The following is a 25,569-nucleotide window of genomic DNA, read 5'->3' on the forward strand; positions in this document are numbered from 1 at the left end:
TTATCAGTTCTCCTCGTGGTCATTATTCACCAGGAAGATCTTTGTACCTTCCTAGCCATTATCTACATACCTAGGCTATGACAGTGCAGTGTACAAAGCAACTGAGAGCTTTTGAAGGTAGCTGAAATCCCAGGGGAAGCACGTTTGTTCCATGGAGCCATTTGTTGTGAGCACACCCCAATCTGACAAACGCATTTGACGTGATACAAGAACATGCCAACAGACTGACACAACAAAATACCAAATAATAATGCTTATTTTCTCGATGAAAGAATCCTGTCAGTGCTCCTTTCCCAAACTCTTTCCTCTCCCTCTCATGGGATGCATTTCATGTTATGCCCACATCAGGCACAAATTTGAACTTTGGATTTAAACCCTTGCTTCTCTGGCATTTAAATTATGTAAATATCAAAGCCAAGCCCTGTGAAATCCAAAACAGAGAGCATCTAGTCCTGGTTTAGGACAAAACAGGCTTGTCTTCTTCCTGTTACACATTTTGAATGGGAGAGCGCAGGACAAGTCTGGTATTTAAAGTCTTCTGCTGTCATATATATTGCTACAGGGTGCTCTGCAACTTATCTCATTCCTGTGTCCAATTTTCTCTTGTAAAACTTTCACTTCTCAGTGTCATTAATATCCATTCAGTAAACTGATGTCAAGTTACTATTAAGAAAGTGCAAAACCTCCTTTCTTGGTTTTTTTTTGCTAGAGATTTAACTACCAGAAGACAGCTGGACATGGCCAGTAATGTACCTAAGACACAGCCGTGAGAATAAAAATTTATCCCTGGGTAAGGGGAGGGATGTCAAGATATTTGTGTCAGCTGTTCCTTCCTGACACTACTGACTGGATAATCACTGGATTTTTTAGCTCAGTAGCTCACAATTAATTGAAAAATAGACAGGGTGGCTGGCAAGCAGCAGTTGACACATTTGAAGGGACACAAGTCCAGGATAAAAGTCAGTCTGCTAATTTCTTTCAGGAGAAAACACTTTTTTGTGTCACTCTTATAGCATAACATAAAAGCAGCAAATCCTGAGTTCAAGATGGGGTCTATGCAATGCAGTACAGAGAAACCCAGCTCCCTGCTGTGACCATGAACACAAAGTTCCCCATGCCATAAGAATTGCTTAAAACTGTGCCTACAAACTGTACCTTGGCAGGGTGGATAGGGAGGTCTGGTCCACATTTAAGATATACTAAAATACTTATGGCTATATGGGAATTATTTTTTTTTCCATGCTTCCAAAAGCCCTAGGGAAAAAATAGTTACACTGGTCAAAAAAAAAAAAAAAAAAAAAAAAAAGAGAGAGAGAGATGGAGAGAAACAGAAAAGTAGACAGATCTTCTGGGGCAACACAGAAGTTGAAACTGGGTCCAAATGACATTAAGAGACTGCAATATAACCTCCTCTCTCTGAGTTTGTAAAGACAAAATTACCAGTTTAATTACCAGTTTTAAGTACAGAGCTGAAAGAAACTATGATCATAACAGGACACACTAAAAGGTGATGTCTCCCAAATTCCAGCATAGGCAATAAAATCTTATGGAGGTTCAAAGAAAAACCCAAAATTAAGTACAGCCTTAATTTAAGGTCAATGAAATCAAGCCAATGCAGAAATCAGCATGCAACAAGAACATGATTACAGTAAGCAAATCAAGTACAGGAAAAATGAACCATGACGAAAATAACTAAATACTAGGTGGGAACAGCAGAGCACATTACCCAAAAAAATCCCCACAGACTACCCAAAGCCATAAGGGAGGACAAACCTCAGCTCTTGCTCACTTGGCTTGAATAAAATACATGTAATCACATGCTTTAATTCCTTGACACAAATGTAAAAGAGAGTAAAGAAAAAAGACTTCCATGCAAAATAGGGCACTGATTTCTGAAGTCAAATTTCAGGACACATTTTAAAAGAGCTTACACTTTTTCTCAAAATACCACATTTTTGTTCACTCCTTCCAAATGCAAGTAATTTTCTTGAAAATTTTTCATCTTTGCAGTGTTGAACATAATGGGACAAATAATACACGATGCACAAATAAGTTATAATGCTCCATGCAAGTTATTAGCAGTGAGATGCTGAATGTGTGATAAATCTAGACCTGAAAGTGAAATATGCCTCCTAATTAAAAATCAATTATTAAAAACAGTAAAGAATGAAAAAGAAAAAAGGCTCACTCACCAAACTCATAATGAAATCCTGGGAACTTCAGAGTTATTTGAAAAGCAGAAAAAAAACCTTCAACATCTATATTTAACTAAAGACTCCATTGTGGGTTTCTTGATTTTATGATTAACAGTTCTGTGAAAAATTGTTCCTGGTATCTTTTTTGATTTTATCTCTTCATTCCAAATGGTCATGAAAATGAACAGACGGCATTTAAATAGGGAATACAAGAACAAACCATTGCTTCAGCTCTGGGAAATCAAAGGACAGGGATGCCCTGATGTGGCTCTGAGGTGACACAGGGAAGATAAGCAGCCACCCAAATCCACCAGCCCCTGGACTTGCAAGTAGGTGCACCATGTTCACCCACAATGCTGCCCACTGGGTTTCTTAGCAGGTCTCATGAAGAAAATGGTTTCAACACCCAGGGAAAGTGATTTGCAAACATTTGATCAGGATGTGCAAATAACTCTTTCCAATTCATTTGAGTTTAGTTCTGAAAAGAGTTCAAACACAGAACAGCTCAAAATCACAGCACCTGCTGCATAAGCTTGGACAAGCAGAAATTTCCAGTTTTCTTTATCTGTAGAACTAAGACATGTATTCATACCTCCAGCAGTGCCAGAGAGATTAAATTAACAAGCACTACCAAGGAGATCTGAATCCCATTATTGGAGAAACTACACCGGTATTATGCATTACCATCAATATTCAACATCTGCAATCAAAAGAAGGCTTTGGTGTTTACGTATATAATAAAGTTTTAATAATTCACTATCAATATTTCACACAGAGTGCTACCATCACTTTCTTCTGGATGAAAGAAAAAAAATATACCCAGAATTTAAAGTCCACAACCATTCCACTGGGAATTAAACAATTTCTTCTACAGAAAAATGCCTGTGGAGAGCACCAAGCCATTTTTCCAAAAGCCAGGGGCTCCAGGCTCCATCTGCCTCTGGAAGGTAGATGGCTGGCCAGGGCTCCTCCATTTTGTGTACCCCTGAGCAGGATCTGGCCTGCAGACTGCACGCATGTTTCCCTTCTCAAAATATGCACCTGTGGCATCTAGAGCGCTTTGGCAATGAAACTCAGGATTTTTATTCAGAAAATTTGGAAATCTCAAGCTAGTGTGCTCTGAGGACATCAGCTGCCCTACCCATGGGTGGCTTGGGCACCTCCACACATGCAGCCCCTCAGCCATAAGCAGTCACCCTCTAAGCCCTAAAACTGACAGATTTGGGTTTTTTTTTTTTTCCAGTACACCACAAGCAAGAGGGTACATGGTTATCCTTCCACCAGAGATCAAAGGATCTGGAATTGAGGTTCTGGCCATGGGGGCTGCAGCACCTTGTACCCAGAGGAACCCACTGTGTGCCCAAACCCAGCCTCCCACAGCAGCTTCCCCATAATCCCAAAAGCACTGAGTTTTTAAAAGGGCAGTAAAAGCCTCAAAGGATGTCAGGGCAGGAGGAGGAAGGGAGGGATGGGAAGCATCACCTTGGCCTGCCATCATCTCAGCCTGCCATGAGGGGAGAGAACATGTTTTTAATAGCCACTTTTAACACATAAAATACATGGAAAACCCTAATTTGACCCACAGCACAGGCTCAACCCATCTGCTGCAGAGGGAGAGCCACATTATCAAGGGCCACACTGAACAGACATCAACTTCTGAAGTACAGTCCAGCTGAATAAATAACACGGAAAGTTAATAGCCAAATCCTTTCAGCAGCAGCAGTGCTCTGGGAACCTGATTAGAATTTGAACATTTGCATTGATTTATATTTTTTTTTCAATGTTACCAGCTGGGAGCAAGTGCTGGAGGGGAGGTGCAGGAACAGCTCTGCAGAAACAGGAACAGCTAGCCAAGGATTACCTCCTAAAGGATTATCTTTTAAACAAAGAAAAATTTGGTATACTGCAAACAACTAACTCAAATCAAAAGAAACAGATTAATCCAACAGGATTAACAGGTAAGGCTGCCCTGTACTTCAATGTCCAGACACACAGCTGAAGAGATTTATTTAGATGATTTTATTTAGTTGTCAAGCACCTTTTCCTAGTCCAAAATAAGAGCTGCCTGTTCAGTTAAAACAAAAGCTTTGACAACTTAGCCTGCAGCCTCACAAGCAACAGAGATCTGTCTTTTTACAGAGCCCTTTCCATTACCCTTACATATGTAATCTCTGATCACAGAGATAATGCTCCCACCAGGAAGGAGCATTAGTTGCCGCCTGCATTGCTCCTGCGCTGGGAAATTTCCAGAACTGAGCTCGCTCACTTCCCTCTGGGTGGCAGGGGAAGTCACTGAAATCTGAGATGAAGCTCTTTATGGGTTTGTCTTTGCTGAATTTTACCACTCATGTAGATTTTACTGCCACAGTACTACAGAAATACCAAAAGTAAAATAGCATCAATCTACTAAAATGAACCAGCATCCATGTATTTGGAAGCAATACCATGATATCTACTTGAGCATCCCTGCCTTAGCAATAGACACATTGGTAGCATCTCTGACTTGCACCAAAGATTTGTATTGAAATCTACTTGATTATTCTGACAAGCAAAATAAGGTAAGCAACCAAGTTTAAACCATAAAAATATTAAAAAACAAAAAAAGTAAAAAGATAAAGCCACACTCACTTACTATAATTACATTTTACTGTATTTTAATATTTCCACATATCTGTTAAAATAGTTTATTAATCATACATTTGAGATTCCCCTGGGGTAAACTAAAAAGCCTAAATAATTAAAAACACAACACAGCATAAGGCAGTTCAGCAGTTCCTTTATGTTTTAGTCAGCCCTTACGCTGACCCAGAGTTGAAACCAAATTCAGCAGCAGTTGCAAACCTTACCTCTTGAAGATAGGAAAGATTATGGACTTTAGTGCATTTTTCCATCTAATAAATTTATATTTCCAACTTTTGAACTTATATTCTTTTATAACCAACTAAGCTCTGCATTGATCCAGCATATATTTCATGTTTGTTTAAAAGTGAATTAAGCATTATGCAAAGACTCACCTCCTCCACCTCCAAGAAGGCTGGAATTAGCTGTAAGAAAAACAAAAAGGGAATTATTAGCATTGAGCTTTCTAAATACACATGGAATCAAAATAGAAGATGTTTCACAGGAGATTGTCCATTGTTTCAGTAACTTTGCTACTCTTCCCTTACCCAAAAACACTTAATGCAAAAACAATTACTTATTGTAAACTGCAATCACAAGCTTTACCTTTGCAGTATCTTTGAAAATGCAAGCTAATAAATAAAACAATAATACAATTACTAAAGCTAATGCATTGAATAGGTTATGAAATTACAATCCTGCATTTTTAATTCTATAAACTGTATTCCTTTGTGATTACCAAATTAATTTAAAATTTCCATTGTAGAGGAACTTAAATAGACTTTGATGCAACTTCTGATTATCTCTCCTTGTTTTCTATGCCATGGGACCTTTGGGGATGATGATGATGAGAAATCCTGGTTCCACTGATGTAAAAGGGTTTGTGCAATTGAGCTGGGATTTCCCTCAGCAGGCTTAATTGACTCAGCACTGTAACCACCCAGCTACCCAGGCCAGAACTTGATAAATCACTTATGAAAAGCAATTTTCAGAGCATGGTGATACAAGATGGTCCTTCAAATTAAGCCTGCACAATTGGAGTCATGCCAGATATTTTCCTTTCAGTGCCTAGGCAGAAACAGAAGGAATGCCTAAGCTTCTAAACCTGTCCTTTGGATGTGTAGGAAACAAAACCTTGTTGTATCAGAATATATTTAAAACAAAGAGAGAGACACAGCTATTTCAGATGAGTAAAGAACAGACAGCTCACACCATGTCCTGCTCCAGGACAAGGGTATATAGCAGGATACACAGAATAAATCAGGTATTTTCTGTATGTTATTGTTTATGTCATTTTCCTCTGTCTCTTCAATAGAAGCATGTAAAAGGCAAATTCCCTGATGTTAGGTTTTTCATCACTTCCTTGAGATTTTTATATGAAATTGATAATGATCGTTGTTTTCTTCTTTATCAGATATTCTACAAACACCTTGGACTTAACATCCATTTTCAGCTCAAACATTTGCAGTCAGCTTTCCCTGACACTGCAGTAAAACTGCCTTCATCAGAAAGCCAGATTTTCCATCACAGCCAAGATCCATGCTCAAAAGCATCTCTATATTACTCAAGAAGTACTTCTACATTAGTCAAAATGCAATGTTCTTTAAAGAAAAAAAAACTGCAGTTTTATATCCAGCATAGCTGACCATATCAAATCAAAGCAACTAAGTTATTTACTCATCCTAGGACTAGCTGTCCTACTGTCACTGAGGAATCATTGAAACCATGACCTACAAAAATGTTCTCATATTTTTTCGTCATCCAAGTCTGTTTCTAGTAGCCTGGAACATTAGATGAAGGAAAATAGGACAAAAAAACCCTTTTTTCTGAAACAAAGTAATTTGGAGCCATTTTCAAAGTGCTTGTTTGAAGACACAGAAAGGTAGGAGCAACAGGCACAAAATGGAAAACTTTAAAAAACAACAAAATTATCTGTAAGTGATGAACATCTCTTGCCTATCCTCTCTAAAGTGCTAGCAGAGAGCAAATACTGCCATGAACATATTGCCTTGGACACAGGCATAATGATGGTAATAATGAATGTGTGCAGACATGTTGCAAAGAACATCAATCTCGCTATATTTACCTAATTCTTGCCCTGACTGAAATTCACTATTAAACAAAGAAACAAATAAAACCAGCCTCACATATTTCTATAGCTGCTTCTGAAGACCTCCTGTAACAAGTAACATCACTTTCCTGCAGTAAGAAGTACTTATCTGCTATAGAAATCAGGAGAGTTCTTATCAGAAGAAACTAAAAGGAACAAAATGTCACCTACTGCCTGCTATTCCAGCTTATTTTTTTGGCACTGCAGAATACACCTACAATTAAACTATTCTAATCCTTACATGAGTCACGTTCTAAGATTCCAGTTATTATGTTCAAGAGACTTGAAACACACAGCTAAAACTTGTTACCAAAGTTTCCACTGCTAAAAAAGTTTCTTTGGATACCCAGCCAACATCCCCATTGCAAACTTTCATTCAATGGCTTCTCAGAGAATTATGCTTCTCTCATTAAGTTTTCCTGACAACGTTCATCTTGCCAATATTTTCCAAAAACTTCTTAATAACACATAATGTAAGTCAGCACCACACACTTCTCTATAGAAACAGTAAAAACAGTTCAAATGGGGTTTTGGCTGCAATGCATCTACTACAGCTATTGAAAATCCAGTAATAATTCAAAAGGACTCTTTACTTTTTAATTTTGCTTGCATAATCGAAGCAAAATCAAACCATCTCCCTATGATTCCAGGAAAAAACAAGACTGACTTTTATTTACAGTTTCCTTTCTAGAAAGATGATGTGTCAAAAAGCAAGAACTTTTATTTTCAGATTTTTTCAGACGCTTCCTGAAAGGTTCAATAAAGCACACATTTCCTTCCATATTTGGGCAAGTCTTACCACCACAGAAGTAATTTGTCACTTAACACCTAATGAATCTTCTCCCACACAGAGGTCAGCACAGCCCCATGGCTGCAATCACACCATATTATGTTGGAGCAAGCATGGCCTCTCCTCTCAGTCCCTCTGTGTTTATCTGCAGCTGCATTTTGTCCATCAGAGCTCCCAAACCATCAAGTCTTGGAAAACCCTTTGGAAGCTGCTCCTGCTGCAGAGGTTCAACTCTGGGCAGCTGTATGAGCAACCAGCAGAAGGTCCCAGGAAGCTTCCAACCTCCAAACTTGACAGAGCCCAAACTGCCCCACAGGTTACACTGCTGCAACTCCTCTCACTCAGGGCATGCCCAGCCTTGGCTAGAACACCTTGATGTCACCACGTGCCCTGAGAAGCTCTGGATGTCACCCTGTGCCCTGAGAAGCTCTGGATGGATGTCCCATCCTGGCAGGGCTCCTGGTTGGACTGGACAGAGCCCTGAGCAACCTGATTGAGGGGAAGGTGTCACGCCAGAATACCTGGCCACAGCAGGACACCTGGAATGAGATGATCTTTAAGGTCCCTCCCACGTCAAACCACTCCATGACTCTATGATTTTACAACTGCAGATTGTAAATCCATCTTGGCTAACCCCTTGTTCTTATTTCTCTTTTCCAGAGCTACACAAGACTCTCAAGTCACAGGAGACTTGGGGTGAGAGGAAACAGGAAGATTAAATTGGCACCAAGTTACGAAGGCAAAGAACAATAAAAGAAAGCAAAGATGGGCTCCAAACAAATGTGCATAAAGGCTTCTTGCACCTCATTGCATTCCCCATATCACCCTTTCAAAGTGACCTGCCCAACCTCTCTGAAATTGCCTCCTTAAAAACTAGAGTCCACAACAGATTCCTGAGCATTAACTCTGAAAATCTACTCACAATAGAAACTTGAAATATTATTTTAATATATACACAGAGTGATCAGGCAGGCAGCAGACTGCTGTGCCAGACTGAAATACAACACACATTGATAGAGTCCCATCCAAAACATCATTGGTGATGGCCCTAAAGAGGCAGCAGAGGTGATAGTTCATCTAATTTTAAATATTTTTGCCTACATCAGTAACAGAAGCATCAATTTTTTCAAAAAAAAAAGTAAAAAAAAAAGAGCACCATATCTGGAGACCAGTTCCTGTGGTGTCCTTTAAATAGTGTCTTCATGAGGACACAAATTACAGCTCTAGAGATACTGTGCATCACCACTGCTTTAAAAGGAGACTTGAATGCTGCATTCTGAGAGACAGAGCTCATCTTCCCAGTCTGTCTCAGTACAGTGAGCAGAAACACATCTAGAAGTGTTAAGATGGCTTTCAGCCCTTTGGGTCTGGGTTTCTTTTTAATAGGGACATTAGAACCATTAGCAGAAAAAGTGTTTCTGCAAAGTTCAGCCTCATCCCTAAGAAGAAAGCCACTCTAAAAAAAATCACTTCAACAAAAAAAAACAGTATCTAATCACTAAGGATAACGATTTAGCCGTTAATGAGATGTTTATAGCCCCAGATTCAACCAGAAATTCAGTATTTCAAGTTACTTAAAACCTCAATGGACTAGATAAGCATGCTTTTATAAGTACCAGGACAACCTGCGAAAGAAACCCAGAACATTAGTCTGCTGTACCCTGAGAACTCAACTCTTGCTTTAAGAAACAAAATTCCTTCCAAAAAACTACTGTGGAGAGAGAAGGGGAAAAGTAAAGAAAACAAAAAACCTGGAGGGAAAGAATTTCAAGCAAGCTTAGTTGCTCATGATGGAATATCCACAACAAAAGCTCAGGTTACGAAAATGTACAAATCTTAACAAAGACTATAGCAACAAATTCAACAAATAAGAACTGGACACCAGTGGTTTAAACCTCAGCTTTCTCAAAGAGTTATGCTGCATCAGGACTCATACAGGCCACCAATTGTTGGTGTCAGTGCCTGGCACCAATCTGACTGTCACCATCAGTTTATCACCTTACTGTAAAACTTCCATACCTTCTCTCTGTGAGTTCCCACAGGCAGCTTCTCACACAGTGACTCCTTTTCTCTTCCTTCTGCATGGCCAGCAGACTCCTTCTTATCCCTTGCATGACCACCTTGCTCTTACTGCTCCTCACAGCCCAGCCAACAAACTGCAGCCCTCCTCTCCAGCAGCTAACCCACTCCTAACAGCCATCCTTATTGGACACAGCTGTGCCCTGTTAAGGGCAGGGCTGGTCCTACTCTTTGGTAATTAGCACAGGTGTAACTGCTCAGGACTGAGATTGCCTTCAGCACTATCTCTGTTCTCCTACAATCCATCCTCTGGCAATGTTCTGTCACTTTCCAACAGTTTTTTGACTGAATAAGCAGATCAGAAATCCTGGTGTGGTGTTAATGTTGTCCTCACGTTCTCTTTACAACATCATTCTTACCAAATAGTAAGGTTATTTGAAATTTTGAGGAAAGTAATTGAATGCTGGAGAAGTTCACCTCAAACAAAACTGAAAATCTTCCTGCACTGCTAGCCAGAACAATCAAACGATGAAGGGGGATGTATGGATGGGTAGGTTGAACAGGCAATTGCAGGCACAGAATTATTTCTTCTGCTGTCAATTCTGAGGAATTTAGAGAATAGGAAAGATGTGAATAGCAATTTTTGTGATCTCTCTGGAGATAACACACTTTTAGCTTTGTTAACAACACGACTGAATAACTGTTTACTTTTTGTTGGCACATACTCGTCTGACAACAATTTAAGAACATAAATTCTTCTGGGAGCATGTCTTTGTCAAGTATTAATGGCACTAGTAACTTAAATTGACATCTATGTCATGCAGCCATGCATCTGTCAGTATAATAAAAATATAACTCTAAAAGATTAGTTGATATTGTCTGACTTTGGCAGCAGATGTTTGAGCTTATTTTGATGTAAAAAAGATTGAATATTTTTGTCAATACTTTCTAATTGTGAAATTTATTCAAGGAGACAACTTTATAACTGGCAGTATTGTAAGATGCAAGACATTCTATTGCCTCAGACACCATTTTTATTCATCAATAAAACATCATAAGAGGCAGCTGGTGAGCAGAGTAACAGTAATTTATGGAATGGAAGCTACATTTCTTCTACATGTTTTGTGAGACATCCTTACCTGTCACTGCATTTCGTTTCATCTTCTCTCAAGAAACCAGAGAGAACAAAGAGGAGTGAGATAACAGCTGCACCTTGTACATCCAAACATTTTCAGTGAGAGATGTGTTTGGCTGCCTTAAAGTAAAAAGCTTCAGGCTTAAAGATCATGAAGTCATTTTGCAGCAGGTACAGTAAATAAAACACAGTCACCACTCTGTTTAAAATGTTTCCCTGCATATAAAGCCACAGCAATCAGGAGAGGTAAAATAACATTATAACAACAGACTGGGCCAGATTGGCAAAGTTTTGTCAGTGGCTAATCATGCAAAGCAGAAACTACTGGAAATCAGAAAACCACTAGGCCTAAGTGGCCAAATAAGATTGACTTAAAACACATAACCATACCCAAGAAAGAGCTCCAGAATATGGGTGGAACTATTTACAGAAGATTTCTACAAACAAGTTGCTCCTCTCCGGGTTTGCTTACTTTTAATGTGTGATCAAGAGCACATCATACTCTCAATACACACTCAAAAGATTTCAGCTTCATTCCTAAAAAATCTCCTTTTCTCCCTATAAAACCTCTCTGTAAATAAACACATTTATCCAGTCTCATTTTATTCATAATAGGAAATACCAACTTCAAGCTTTCTTCCTAAAAAGAGAAGATCCCTAGAAGTTTGACCAAACAATTCAGCTCATGAAGTTTCCATCATCTTTGTTTTAGCAAAACAGATGATGTGCGATACTAAAGAAGGAATTGAGTTTTCCATGTCTTACCTTTTTTTTAGATATGGAAACTGCACACTACAAGTTAAAAGATTAAAAAAAAAAAAACCCTAATGGAAGGCTTTGTGCAGTTAGAAGCACAGGGTTTTTATTTGGAATCAGTAATAATGGCTTTGTGGCTCACTTGTCACAACCTGTGATATTCTCTTCCCCACTCACAAATTCTCTACAGAGAACAGAGTTTTTTAAACTAAGGTTGGCTATCTTTGCAAATAAAGCAGTCATTGTCTCTAATTTCAAGCTTGTAAAAGGTATGTCAGAGGTAGATTAAGGGGAAAAAAATAATCAGCATACTAGTAAGTACTGTGGAGTTGGTCCTGTCAAGGAAATTGCCTTCACAACATTCTGAATTCAATAAGGAAACAATAACTGTCATAAGGTCTCAGTTATTTTTCTTCTTCTAATACATTACCAACTCAATACATGATATGCATTTATGCAAGAAGGTTATTTTTTAAAGTTATATATTACATCCATTAAGCTTAATCAGCCATATGCAAAGCATCTCTGAAATCTGATATGATGAGTAAAAAAAAGCCACAAAATGCACCAAAGACCCAAGGTAGGTAAGGCAGCAGACAGCAGCAAGGGACAGAAATGAGCACACAGCTATCAGGATAACATCTTCAACTTGGCCTAATTGGAGGCATAACTTCAAAGCAGAGGGAGCAGAATGAAGGGTTTTTACCATACAGTGAAATACAGTAATTGCTTTAATACAGGGTGAAAGAAAATTAACAGAAATTGACTAATACATCCTGAGAAAAATCCATGAGAGAAGGTGTTTGGCCCAGAGTACTTCCCAAATGCTGCTGTATAAACTTCCATGTGGACTGAAATTTAGGCTGCAGCTTTAAAAGAAGCCTAAACTTTGCAGTAGCCTGAGGACTCCACCAAAATTGCTTCTTGGTGGGAAAGTCAGACAACCACAACAAAAAAATGTAACTTAAAAGAATATCCCAAAAAACAAATGAACTTGTTTTTTTAAGAATGGTCCCAAACACAGCTACACAAAGCACTTCCAGGTGAAATTTTTGCAAAAACAGCAGTTCACACTTTCCTACCAATGAAATTCATACTTATTATACCCATCCAGTGGTATTAATTTCAGCTAGACAGGACCATCTATTTCAAAAGAAAAGAAAGAAAGTGATGAAGAAGGAGCAGGTTTCCTGCCAGTGCCTCAAGAAGGACAGTCAGAAGAACCTGTCTGATGAGGCTGATGTAATCCTTGGAGGGAGAAGACGACAGACTTGTTGAATCAGAGCCTGCAGTTTGCAGGGAAGGAATCAGAAAAGGCTAAAAGGGGCTGGTCAGCACAGAAAGACCCATGGCCATGTTCTCTGTGTGCCCCTCCACAGAAACCATGCTCACTTTCCCCTCATTCCTCTCATTTCAGGAAACATCAGAAAAGCACAAACCAGGAAGAATTTCATTCTAAAACAGGGTGATAAATTGTCACATGCACTACAAGTTGATAAAGGGAAAGAGATTAATTAAGATTTGATCCATTTTGTGCATCAGTTTGTGATTTGCTCAGCCACTTAAAAGTTGCCTTCTAGATCATTAAGGTATTTAACAATCTAGCTGAGCTGAAATGTAAAGCAACAGGAACTTCCTTCAGCACAGAATAATGAGGACAAAAATATTCAGGTCTACTAAAACCCATTCTTCATTACACAGTTTAGGCCATCTGTGTGGTTTGTAAATGCAACATTAAAGGGAATCAAAGTGCTGCAGTATATAATTAATCCATTTAAGTAGAATCATTATCAATATTTAAAAGCCCATGCAAAAGAAAGTAAGACGTGGTCCAAGGTTCTTCTAGCACAATTAGGAAAACAGTTTTGGTAGTAATTGTTGCAAAATAATTAGTGAAATTTATAAAACTCAGGCATCTTTCCAGTATCCCAAAGGAACTAGAATATGTTATCTGGAAAACAGGAAAAAAAAATCAGACTGAAGTTCTTCAAGCTTTTGTTGCTTTTGTCTTTTCAAAATTACAGCCAGGTCTGAACCTACCAAAGTCTACCCGTATCTTATGACCTTTTTCTTCTATTTTTAAAACATAGCTATGTTGTAGCTATGGTGTAGCTATATATAAATGAAACTAGGTTTCATTTCAATATTTTTCTACAGAAAACTGCCTAATATTTAACTTCTCCAAGGAAAATGTCAGACTGCAAAAAGCTGCATTAAAACAACAGTTACCCTCTGAACATGAAAACAAAAGACAAGAAAAACTAATGTATTTCAGTCCTGAAACATTAATATTCAACATTCAGGCTTCAAATCAATTTTTAAAACCCTAATTTGTTATGAAATCAAAGACCACTGCAGGAAAGAAGCTACCTGGGGCCTTGTCCTGCCATTTCTCCACGGGGCAAACAGCAGGAAGAGTTTCCCTGCGGTGCAGGCACATCCCACTCTGCCCCTGTTTTATTCCCAGGCAAGCCAAGCAAGGGTGGTCATGGCTCCAGCTGCAGGGAGACCTCAGTGGGTGTATTTTCAAGTCAAAGTAGCACATGTCCACACCACTGTTTTTTCTTAGGGTAGTAACACTCATGAACAATCCATTTAAAAAAAAAAAAAAAAAAAAAAAAAAAAGGCACACCTGATGTCCTACAAAACAGAAACAGCCCTGGTGTTTTGGTTTGGTATGGTTTGGTTTTTTCAGCTACACAGACAAGACTTTACTTGCAACTTTTGCCTCCAAGTTAGAGGAAGGCAAGCTGTTATTGCACTGTTTTTGAAAGAACAGCCTGGAAGGAAGATTTTGACAGTGAATTACAAGCTCCTGCAAGCTACTAGCACAGACTTGTAGGAGCTGAAGAGCCTGCAAAGCACTGAAGCTGACTTTAAAATGTGTCCAACTGGGTGAGTGTAACATGCTCTGCACATGATCATGTTGCATCACCTCTCTAATGATCCTTTCTTTATATAGCCTGAAATTAGGAGCAGCTCCTACTGTGGTCTGTGGGAGCCACATTACAGAAGAAACAGAGGATCTGGTTATGTATTTTAAAGTCGTGGGGGTGTTGTTTTCAAACATAGGCCCAAACTGTTCCTATAGGGCTAAATATTTGTATAACAACAGTCATGTGTTCCTTTGTAAGGGAAAGTGGAACTTAATAACCTCAGTATTTCAGTCAAACCAGAAATAATGCATTATGGTAAAATATGGACTGGACATCATGCACTGCCTCTAATAATATTGTCTCAAATATTTCTTTATCCTGCTGTCAAATATACTATCCATACTTTTTCTTAACTGTCTGTTTCAAAAAGCTATAGCTTAAAAAAAATCTGGAGAAGACCATAAAAGACAGTAAGAATAAAGTGTAGCCATCAACTTACTCCATCAGAGACATCAGAAACTTCCCCTTTTATGATAAAAGTAAGTCAGCTTAGTCAGATCGATCATCCTCTCCATTTTACTGCTCTTGGAATGTACAGTCCATGACACATCTTAAAATGGAGAAACATAAACTAAAGTTTGAAAAAAAATACTGCTATCTTACTATTTTCACATTCCCTGAAAACTCTAAAAACTCTATTCAGGAACTTTAAAGAAAAGGAAGATCCCAAATAATCAAAATGATGGGAAGGCCTGAAGATATTTTCAGAGGCATGACAGAGCCAAGGGCCCAGATGAAATCCCTGGCAATGACAGATTTTAGATTGTGTGGGACAATTCTTTGTTCCTGTCAGCTTGTGGAGGGTTTCTAATCTTTCCTAGCTGCAGATGCTCATGGTTTGAGATTTATCCCAACCACCACCAGCTCGAGCTGTGCTGTGTGGTTACTTCCCTAGCAAACAGTGCCCCGCACCCCACTTCCCTGGCCATCCCCTGTGTGCCTGCCCCTTGTGCTCCCCATGGCGACCTGAGTAATAAAGCAATGAGTTGATTTGTTAAACTCTTAAGATCCCTCTTTAACACTATGATTACAGGCACTTCTTGAAGATAAGGCAGATTAAAGCTATTATCCAAAAATTTGCAGTAAACAGGCAGCGTTGTTATAAGGTTGTGCATTCTAGCAGAAGCAGCATTAAGGCTTTGATGAAAATTTTACTGAGGTTATGCTGGACAAGGAGCTTCATTTTCTGTGAAGCACAACAGGAGGGCAGGATGTTGCACCGTCGACGCTGATAATGCCATGCAGACAGAAAAATAATCATCAAGCTGCAACTCCGAATCAATAACTTCATCATGTAGGCACCAGTGGGTCATCCTTAGAATTTCATGTCCTTGCTTCCTGCTTATGCCACTGGTCAATTTAGATATGGAAATGTTGCCTGTATCAAGCAGGACACGTGCCACCTTGTCATGTAGGGTGATTCCCAGTTAGGCAACAGATTTCCATGGCCTGGATGAGCCAGGACTTCTGGATGCACAACACGTGTGGAAGATGGATCTCCCTCCAGAGCTGATGATGACAGGCAGGCACTGTCCAGTGGCAGTGTGGGACATCTGTGTTTTGTAAACCCAAGACAGATGGTATAAATTCACCCTCTGGTGGCTGAGATGTTTGTGGTTAAATTACCACCATCACCACAAGCACTTCCACCACAAATCCTTTCAGCCATAGCCGCTACCCAAAACCGCAAGAATTGCTCATACTTGCTATTTTTGCTATTTTTTTTCCATTGCTTCTAGTCACAGTGTGCCCACTAATTCAAGAGTAATATCAGCACATAAAACAAGTAATAGAACACATCTGCCCTTTGCCTGGGCCACAACTCAATCAGAAGCTATTTTGTACAGCCTACAAAGTATTCTCACTGAGAGTTTCAATAAAAAGGACTGTGGCTTGTGAATCAGAGCTTAGGACTGAGAACAAGAAAGAAAAATCCTACAAACAATTTCTACAGATAAATAAACCAAAGATAAATTGGGGAAAGCTGATTAGTCACTTCAAAGTATGCTGGTCCTTTTTGTGCTGTTAGTGAGCATTTTTAAAGTGCTGCTTAAATAAGGACTTCTGTGCTTTTGGTTTACCAATCTCTCTGTTAGCCAAAAAGGAAGACAATTTCATGTAGCTCAAAAACTCTGCTGGATGAATATTGGTTCAAAAACCACACTGGTCCAAGCTGAATCCTTTTTCTCCAAAATGCTGCAATATATACAGTCCATCTAGAGCAACTTTCCAATGCCTTGCAGTCAATGAGATGATATTTTAATGAGCTATTTTTCCTTCTATACTTCACCTTGAGGAAAAATAAAGATCTTAAGAAGCTCCAAGCTTTCACATAGACCATTTGAATCCAGGATTAGTATGTAATTCCCAGTGGTCTATTCCATGTCTAGGAAATATAAACAAGGATGCTATAATCTAATCTGTGCAGAGCAAACACTTCATTTCACTATTCTAATACTGCTAGAGTGATTTATGAGGCCGCTGAGTAATTCTGAAAAATGTACTGAGAAAATAAAGGCAAAATTAGGCAAAGTACAAACATTGTTTATATGAATACAGAGACCAGTAATGTCAAAGGATATCACAGGCATCTTATGCTACACATAAGCACATCTGTGAGGCAGGTAAAGTATGTTTTTATAGCTGTTCAGAAAAGAAAATGATGAATCATCTTTTATAGCTCTATATAAAATTACTTTTCTAGTGGCAATTAATAGAGAGAGGCCCCAGAACAGCAGTCACATGCTCTAACCACCAGGGAGAAATAAATTATATGACAATAAAAACCCCACAAACTTTAGTGAATATGGAGAATTCTGTTTTCTCCTGAAAAGCAGCCACATCAATCCCACATTGTATATGCACATCAGCAAAGAGATGGCTCAGTGGAGCTAGAGAGGATCTGCTGTGCCCAAAGCATCAGGCAGGGAGACAACAGTTCAAAGCCCACATGACCAAGTACCCAGCACAAGTTCATGGTCATTATTTGCAGGAAAAGATGTCCTCTTAATTTATCTCATGTAATGCTGATATCATTCCTATCAATAGGTATAAAAACCCCAACAGCCCCAAAATGTTACCGGAGTATTTTAGAGGCAGCAAAATCCACAGTGATGTGGCTGGAATGAGGGACTGCACTGGATTCTTCCCCCAAAGTCTCAGGCAGTCTTTTCTTTATACTTAAAACAAATTAAATCTACTGCAATTAATGATTATAGTTTTTCCTTCAATCAGCCCATACTCCTCTAGGAAATTAACTTAGCTATTAAAAGCCTAAAGGCTGGAAAGGAACCTAGTTAGATGAGTTTTACCTCCTCTGTATTGCCTGTGTAATCAAATGCAGTTTCCCCACCAGTTTAATTCTAATCAGTTTAATTACTGAAAATTACAATGAAAAAAACCCCTTAATTCTTACATGAGAACAAAGGAGAAAAGCTACACTTGGTAGCAGAAGAGAACTGGGTGACTTTGATACTGCACATGAGGGAGAGGAAATGACCAAAAATAAAGACAAATTCCAATATTCCTTAGACAACAGCTATCAGACTGAGGAGGTGGAAATAGCAAGCTACAAGCCAAGAATAAAACTCAGCAAAGACTACTTCCAAGATGTGAAGTTGTGGGAAGAGTTTATTACTTCAATATTGCAACACCTTGATTATACAGGACTTGTCTGGATCCACTGAGTGTTAATCTTTATTTCCTACTCAGTGTTTTGGCCCTATATAAAAGTCTTTTTGCTGTAATATAAAAATGGTGAGATGAAAGCTGTCTTAAGCAAGTCTTTTGGACACACATGGTGCTACATAGATACATTTAGAGAGAAAGTACATTTCCTTCACTTGATTTCCACAGCAAAGGTATTTCTTACTGCTATGAAACTCTGCATCTAAAAAGAAATTATTTCATGGCATGTTTCTCTTATCTCTTGCCACAAAAAAACCCACCATTCCAATCAGAGCAATGAAAGGCAATATAATGCCTTTATTTCTTCTGAAATACCCAAAACATAAACCAATTCCATTCTTACATTGTAACTATTTCCCATTTCTCATTTTTCCTTTTGTCCATAATGGCTTTGCTGTCTACTTCACAATTCTAAGGACCTCAATCAAGACCACTTTAAATCGTGTCCATCCAGAGGAGTAATCCCAGTAATCTCATTTAAACTGCTAGTTTACATTCTACTAATACTGCACAGCCATCTAATCTGTGCAAGGAAGGGGTAGGAGCAGGCTGGTGACTCTTACTAGAAGGCATTGCAGTCCCTGTGCAAGCAGAACTGCCATGAATCAAGGACTGGTGCTAGCAAGACAGATAGTGGCATTTTAAAGTCGTAAATACTGGAACAAGCTATTTTATTTTTGCTGAATTCACCAATCAGCCAGCCTTGCATTTTGCCATGTGCACTGCAGAAAAAGAAATTCTGTCCCACCACAAAAAATGCAATCCTTCTCCAAAAAGGAAACTTGTTAAATCCAAGGCAAGTTTTTAACTAATTATGTGCACAATCTTTTACTAATGGAGACTGGGGGGAGCCAGAGGGTAGATAAAATACCACAGAACCATTCACAAGCACCCTGGAATATGCTCAGAAACATGGAAAGGTGAACTATACAGACCTTAGCAACAGGCAAGCCATGCATGTTCCTAGAGAAATATGTCGTGTCTCTTACAAAAAGGCCACGTTGCTGCAAGACAGCAGATGAGCTTTTCACAAAGTCCCCTTCTGTGCCAAGATGTCTGTAGCCATGAAGTCTTTAAAAAGTCCCTTAGTTTGTAAAGATGTGCAGAAAGCAGCTGTATCTCTCTGAGCAAACACACCCCAAGCCTTTGTGTGAGCCCCTCCTGGAGGGGTTATTTAATCAAGGTTGAGATACGAACTCCTAGGCTGGAGAAGCCTCATACTTACGTTAAATGCAAGTCACTTATTCACCACTTCTGTTCAAAAATGCCTGGCCTTGAACATTTTAAAGGCTGTAATGGGATCGAGCATATCTAACAGAACAATAAATCTCAATCAAAGTTCAAACCAAGTTCTAAACTTAGATAAGATGTCTGCACATATCCTTACGCACTCCCGATTGTTATCCCAATCAACTGAGAGGGTATTTTACAAAACCCTTTCCCAAGTTTTTCCTAGGCTTTCTTCTCTTAGAAGATAGGGAAAGGTGCAGAGAAATACCTTGAAATTCCTGAAGGTTCTGACTTTTGAAGCACTCATTAAATATGCAGTAAATAAAATGGGGAAAGAACTTCAATATTCCAAAAGCATGGATCCACTAGCAGTAACTCCTTACTAGTTGATGGCTATTTTCTGCCCCATTCATGATAAAATTTGGTTTTCCTCTGCAAGACCAGCAATTAGGAAACACAGGAAGAAAAGAGGAACAGAGGAGAAATAAAAAGCAAGCAAAAACACAACACGTAAAAACAAAACAAAACTAAAGAAACAAACAAGCAAAAAAACCCTGAAACCACACACACCCAAAAAAAAAAAAAAAAAAAACAAAAAACCCCCAAAAAATTAAAAAAAAAAAACCCAAGAAACAACCACAAGAAAGCACACAAAGGCAAGATCATAAAGTAAGATTTGCAAAAACTCTGTCTCCTTTTTTTCTCCCAGAAGATACACCAATGTAGCTATACATTAAATTCACATTATTCATTTTAAGTACACCTTTAAAGAGCTATGGTTATAAAAGCTGCAACAGGTCCTACAAGGAACAGCACAAAAATCAGCTGTGAAAGGGACGCTTCAGCATGGGGTAATAAACTTTCCTGTAACAAACTGACCAAGACTCCACACAAACTGCATCTCACATGGCAGGACCAGACAACTGCTAAAAAGGCAACTGCATGATGTGTTCCACCATCACTTGTTAAAAATTAATCTTTAAAAGAATAAAATTGTATTTGCTTGAGGCACATAAGATATCTCTTTAAAATGAAGAAAAAGCAGCTGAATTGGAATTGAAACAGTCCACGTTAATTTACAGGATATTAACATCTACTCTATCACTGCCATTTCACTGAAGCTGAGATCTGAAGTGTTTAATGTCTGGTGCACAAAACAGACTTTCATAAAGACAAATTCACCTACTGGTGGGTCCAAAGTATCCTTGAGAAGAATAAATGCACTTAACCTGCATTTCCTAGAGGAAATGCATTCTAGAGGATGCAGAAATGCATTCTAGAGGATGTCCTTTGGGAGATCTGAGTCCCTTTCACGTAACCTACAGAGCTCCCATAGGATCCAGCCAAAGCTCAGAGCTGCATGGAAAGCTCCCATGCCACAAATGCCACAAGGGTCACCACTGACTAAACAGCCAGGCTTAAATAGATTAAATTCCCTAATCTGAGAAATGCCATTGAAGCAGAAGACCAGATAAGTCCTAAGCACAGTTTCAAAAAACAAATCCTGCAGCTCAGCATTTCCACTTCTTACGGTAAGGGGTGTTACAACAGCTCCAGAGTGAATTCATATTTAAACAGAACTAAGTCCCCTCTTGCATCCTCCAAAACATCCATCACTGTAACTTCAGCCTTTTCATAATTTAAATGAATAATCTTCAGCGCCTAAGTACATCTTTAGTCTGTTTTGACAGACAAAATTAATACCTCCTGCAGTTACTGTTGGAAAGTACTAGAAGGCCCAGTGATCAGATGCTTTGACCTCCCCCCTCCAGCCAGTTTTTCATGCTGTCAGCCAACTTCTGCAAGTCTCTGTCCCCAGCACCCTGGCCAGGAGCAGCCCAGCCCAGCAGCCTCGCTGCAAGAGAGAACTGTAGGGCTGTTATTGAGGAGAAAAAAGTTCTATGTATCTTTGTGTCAAAGATGGATTGTTTGGGTGTTTTGCTTATTTATTTAGGGGGAGTTTGTGTGATTCCTGGGGCTGTCCTGTGCAGGGCCAGCAGCTGAACTTGGATGATCTTTGTGGGTCCCTTCCAACTCAGAATATTCTATGATTCTATGCATTCTAGTTGTACTAATTAATTTTAATCTATGCATCATTTTTGTCTTGGAACTTTTGACCTATACTGAGCCCTGAGATCTACTGAAAGGTAAAAAAAAACAGACAACCCAGAAAAGGCTCAATTCTCTGCTTTCCCAAGTTTATCCGACTCCCCAGTCACACCACTGCTTTTCTAGCCAGTAAAAGAAAATGAGTGCAGGAAGAGCAGTAATGTTTTGATAGTGTTGCCATGGTACAAAAGTATTATTCCATACAGGAACTTCCACTATGTTTGTCGTCAAAATCATATTCCACAGGTGAAGGCACAGTACAAGCATGGCAAGCATCAGACCCTGACAGCTGGCAGCCTCGAGCCTTGATAAAGACCCAGCCACTCATATGGGCATGGCCAAATTCCAAATATGGTCATGTGGGTGGGGAAGAGTCCAAATAAGGTCATGTGGGCGTGGCAAAATTCCAAATATTGTCACATGGGCGTGGCCAAATTACAAATATGGTCATGTGGGCAGGACTATGCCCAAATAAGGAAATGTTGGTGTGGCCAAATTCCAAAGATGGCCATGTGGGCATGGCCAAATTCCAAATATGGTCATGTGGGTGTGGCCAAAGTCCAAATATGGTCATGTGGGCTGGGCTATGCCCAAATATGGAAATGTGGGCGTGACCAAATTCCAAATATGGTCATGTGGGTGGGAGTATGTCCAAATAAGGAAATGTGGGCAGAGCTAAGACCAAATAAGGAAATGCCTCTGGGAAACAGGGCATCCCAGGCAGATTTGCAGAAGGGATATGGAAAAGCATTAAATGCTTTAAATCTAGTTAATTCACATGTGAAAAAATTTGGTTTAAAAAAATGCAGTGAAAAAGGATGATATGCTCCACTTTAACACACTGTTTAAAAAACTCACCAGAAGGAACAAAAACCCTGAGAAAAGATGCAAGACTTTGTTTATTCATGGAATATCTTAAAGTCTGAGAACTATAAGAAAACTTGCTGCATCCCAAGGAAATATTTTTTTAAAAACTATCATCTTTCATTTTGTTACACAAGAAATACTTTGAAAATTTACTCAGCCGCAGTTAAAAAATCTCTAACTATAAATTCTGTACAGTATCATCTACTTATTAAAGTCATCAAACTGAAAAAATATTAATTTCTTTTGGTGAAAAAGAAAATTATTAAAACATACAGTAGCTTTAAAAACTTGCAGGAACACATATTTTTCCTCTGATATTCCTTTAATCTTTCTTTCATTTTATTCTTTTTATAAATGACTGTATAGGTATCTCCAGAACATCAGGTTGAGATACTTTTATTACTATTCAACTGCCTAATGATTTCACTTTCCATGATTTACACTTGGAAGAATGTAATAGCAAATACATGTAATGACAAAAAATGTTTGCTAAACCAGCCGAGTGCAACTAATGCTGCTGAAACCACACGGGCAGAAAGCAAACGGGGAATTGGTAAATGACAGTGTTTGGAAGATTAGATTTCACAGGATGTTCACAAATAATAATTTACCATAATGTGCTGCTCTCCTTGGTTCCCCAGGTAGCCATCAGTCTTCCTAGAAAGCAAGCTGGATGCAGCCACTGAACTTCCCATCCTGCAAAGCAAACTCCCTTTTTCCACTGGCTGTAGGAGAGACCCAGTCAGCTTTAGACCCACAGGCTTACAGCACTCTCACCATGCACATTCAGGGCTGCAAATCTGCATTCTGGAGAAGATTAAGAGACAGCTGGGAGCAATTTTCAAAATCTTAAAGCATAAGAGGCCCTAGTGGTTTGGGAGCAGATCAGCATGCTCACTCTGGTAGGATACAGTGAAACAACATGGAAGGGAAGCCCAGGCTATCACCCCCAGTAACACACACACACAAATCCAGTGCTGGAGCTGCAGTGAGTCCTTGGCAGAAGCACACAGCAGGTACAGTGGGAGGATTCCAGCACCTGGCAAATACTGTCACAAGTGGAAATGCATCAGAGACTAACTCCAACCAGGTCTGCCCCCACCTGCACAAGTTAAAGTCAGCTTGTATGAACATAAAGTAAGCAGCTGTACTTTCACATTGCTCATGGGATCTTTCTGTCCTGAGACTCCAGTGAGGGATTGTCTTCTACAGCCATTTCACCCTTCCATGACTACAGTTATGCTTAAATAAAGACAGCTGCCAAAAAAACTACAAGCTGTAGTATTTCATTGAAAGCAACCCTTTGGGAACTGCTACTTCTGAGCAAAGAAATAATCTTGAGCCCAAATGAGGCATTGTTATCAGGGGCAATAAGCACTATTTGTCCTAGATTTTCTACCAGAGACAAAGATGTTGTCTCCACAGTTTTCTTTCATCTTGTCTCAGCTCTCATGTCTCTGATATCCCACTCATGGTTTCCCTCCCCCTTGATCTAATCTCTACATTTCTCCCCTCTCCAAGGCTGTACATTATGACATTTTCTCACAACCACATCATCTCCAGGTACTTCTCCTCTCTTTGGTTCCTCTCTCAGCTGCTTTCTACCTCTCCAGGTTTGTGTTACCAAACCAGTTTATTTTTCTACACCACTCAGCCCCCCCGTCACTGCTCTCCTGAGCTGCCCTGTACCCATTTGCTATCCAGCTTTCCACTGTGAGATGACATTTTGCTTTCCGGTTTCAGCGCATGCAGTTCCAGTAACTGGATTAAAGGGACTTAACTCAGAAAGAAGGCAAATATGTAAACAAGCAGCTATGAGATATAAGTACCTAACACAGGTTTCATCCAAGCAGCATGCATGTCTGACAGAGCAACCCTTTTTTTTAATTGCCCCAATAAATATTGCCTGAAACTTCCCTTGTTTTCTGTCTTTCGGGGTCATCCTTCAATAAAGACACCTCAAAACACTCCTGGGTAAGACAAGAAAAAAACTCCAATTCAAATTAATTTATCAGGGCTTTCTCTTGAGAGGCAATGCAGCTGCAAACTGGAAAACCTTATCTGATAGCCTGGGAGTTAAAAGGTCACAGGAGACTAGGAAGTAGCTGATTGAAGAATAGCCATTATCTTTTCCTATGCATTATGGTAATTTTTTTCAATCAAAATCAAAGCTCTTAAGAATATTTTACTGGACACCATATTGATAGTTTAAAATTTGTTCTGTGGAGTCTTATAAATGTTGGCAATATAATTATGAAACTGCAAACAGAGATGTGTTGTGGAATCATACTATTATTGAAAAACAAGTTTGTAAGACATAAATGGATATAGATTATATATATATTCTTAAGATCAGATATTAAGGCATTTTTCAACAACAACTCAGATGTATAAGCAAAAAGTTTCACTTACCAAGACTCATCACAGATATTGAATTATTAAACAAACAACCTAAACTGGATATTGAATACCAAGCATTATCACAGTGTGGAAAAACCCCTTGCTTCCCTTGAGACTGGACAATTTAATCAGCCTACAAGAAAGAAATACTGGGAAAGTTAAATTTAATGCCCAGTGAGTACTATTTTAACCTTCCTGTTTCAGCAAGATTTAAGATTTGTCTCAGAAGAGTTATCTCTACTCAAATTAACTTTACCCTCCCCATCCTTTCTTCTACTTATTTATGCAATTAACAACAAATAAAGCTGCAAAATCCATATTGAAATTCCATTTCCACTGTAGTATGTCAAACAACAGCCCTCCTTTTGCCATTAATTGGAAACTAACTTTTAGATTAAAGCCCCAAGTTTTTCTATTTATGACCATTTTCTTGATTTTTCTCCTATATTTTCATGATGGAATGCCCATGGCAACTTCTAGGTTCTAGCCACAGAACAGTGACAGTAGACAGTCCAGAATTAACGATGGAATTGGAGGCTTTACTACATAAATTAACCTGCCAGTGTCCTGCCACCTGATCTACAGGAACTCCTCGGGGTGAAGTTGAGCTCTGTAACTCTGTGCAATTCAGATTTTAAGTGATGTTTAAACCAGAAGCTTAACACTGTAATACATCATCTGGAAAGCAGAGACTGAGCAGTTATATGCGAAAAATA

General features: G+C 39.0%; 1 protein-coding gene across 4 annotated transcripts in view; it reads right to left on the minus strand.

Moving 5' to 3' along the window:
* The window catches only part of MACROD2 (mono-ADP ribosylhydrolase 2), an 850,453-nt gene that overhangs the window by 659,967 nt on the left and 164,917 nt on the right, over window positions 1–25,569 (minus strand). For all 4 annotated transcript variants that reach the window (XM_059467312.1, XM_059467311.1, XM_059467310.1 and 1 more), the window contains one exon: window positions 5,210–5,239. In XM_059467312.1, the coding sequence (XP_059323295.1) occupies window positions 5,210–5,239 (30 nt within the window). The remainder of the gene's footprint in view (window positions 1–5,209; window positions 5,240–25,569) is intronic.

The sequence above is a fragment of the Ammospiza nelsoni genome, chromosome 3, assembly GCF_027579445.1.
Source record: "Ammospiza nelsoni isolate bAmmNel1 chromosome 3, bAmmNel1.pri, whole genome shotgun sequence".
NCBI lineage: Eukaryota > Metazoa > Chordata > Aves > Passeriformes > Passerellidae > Ammospiza > Ammospiza nelsoni.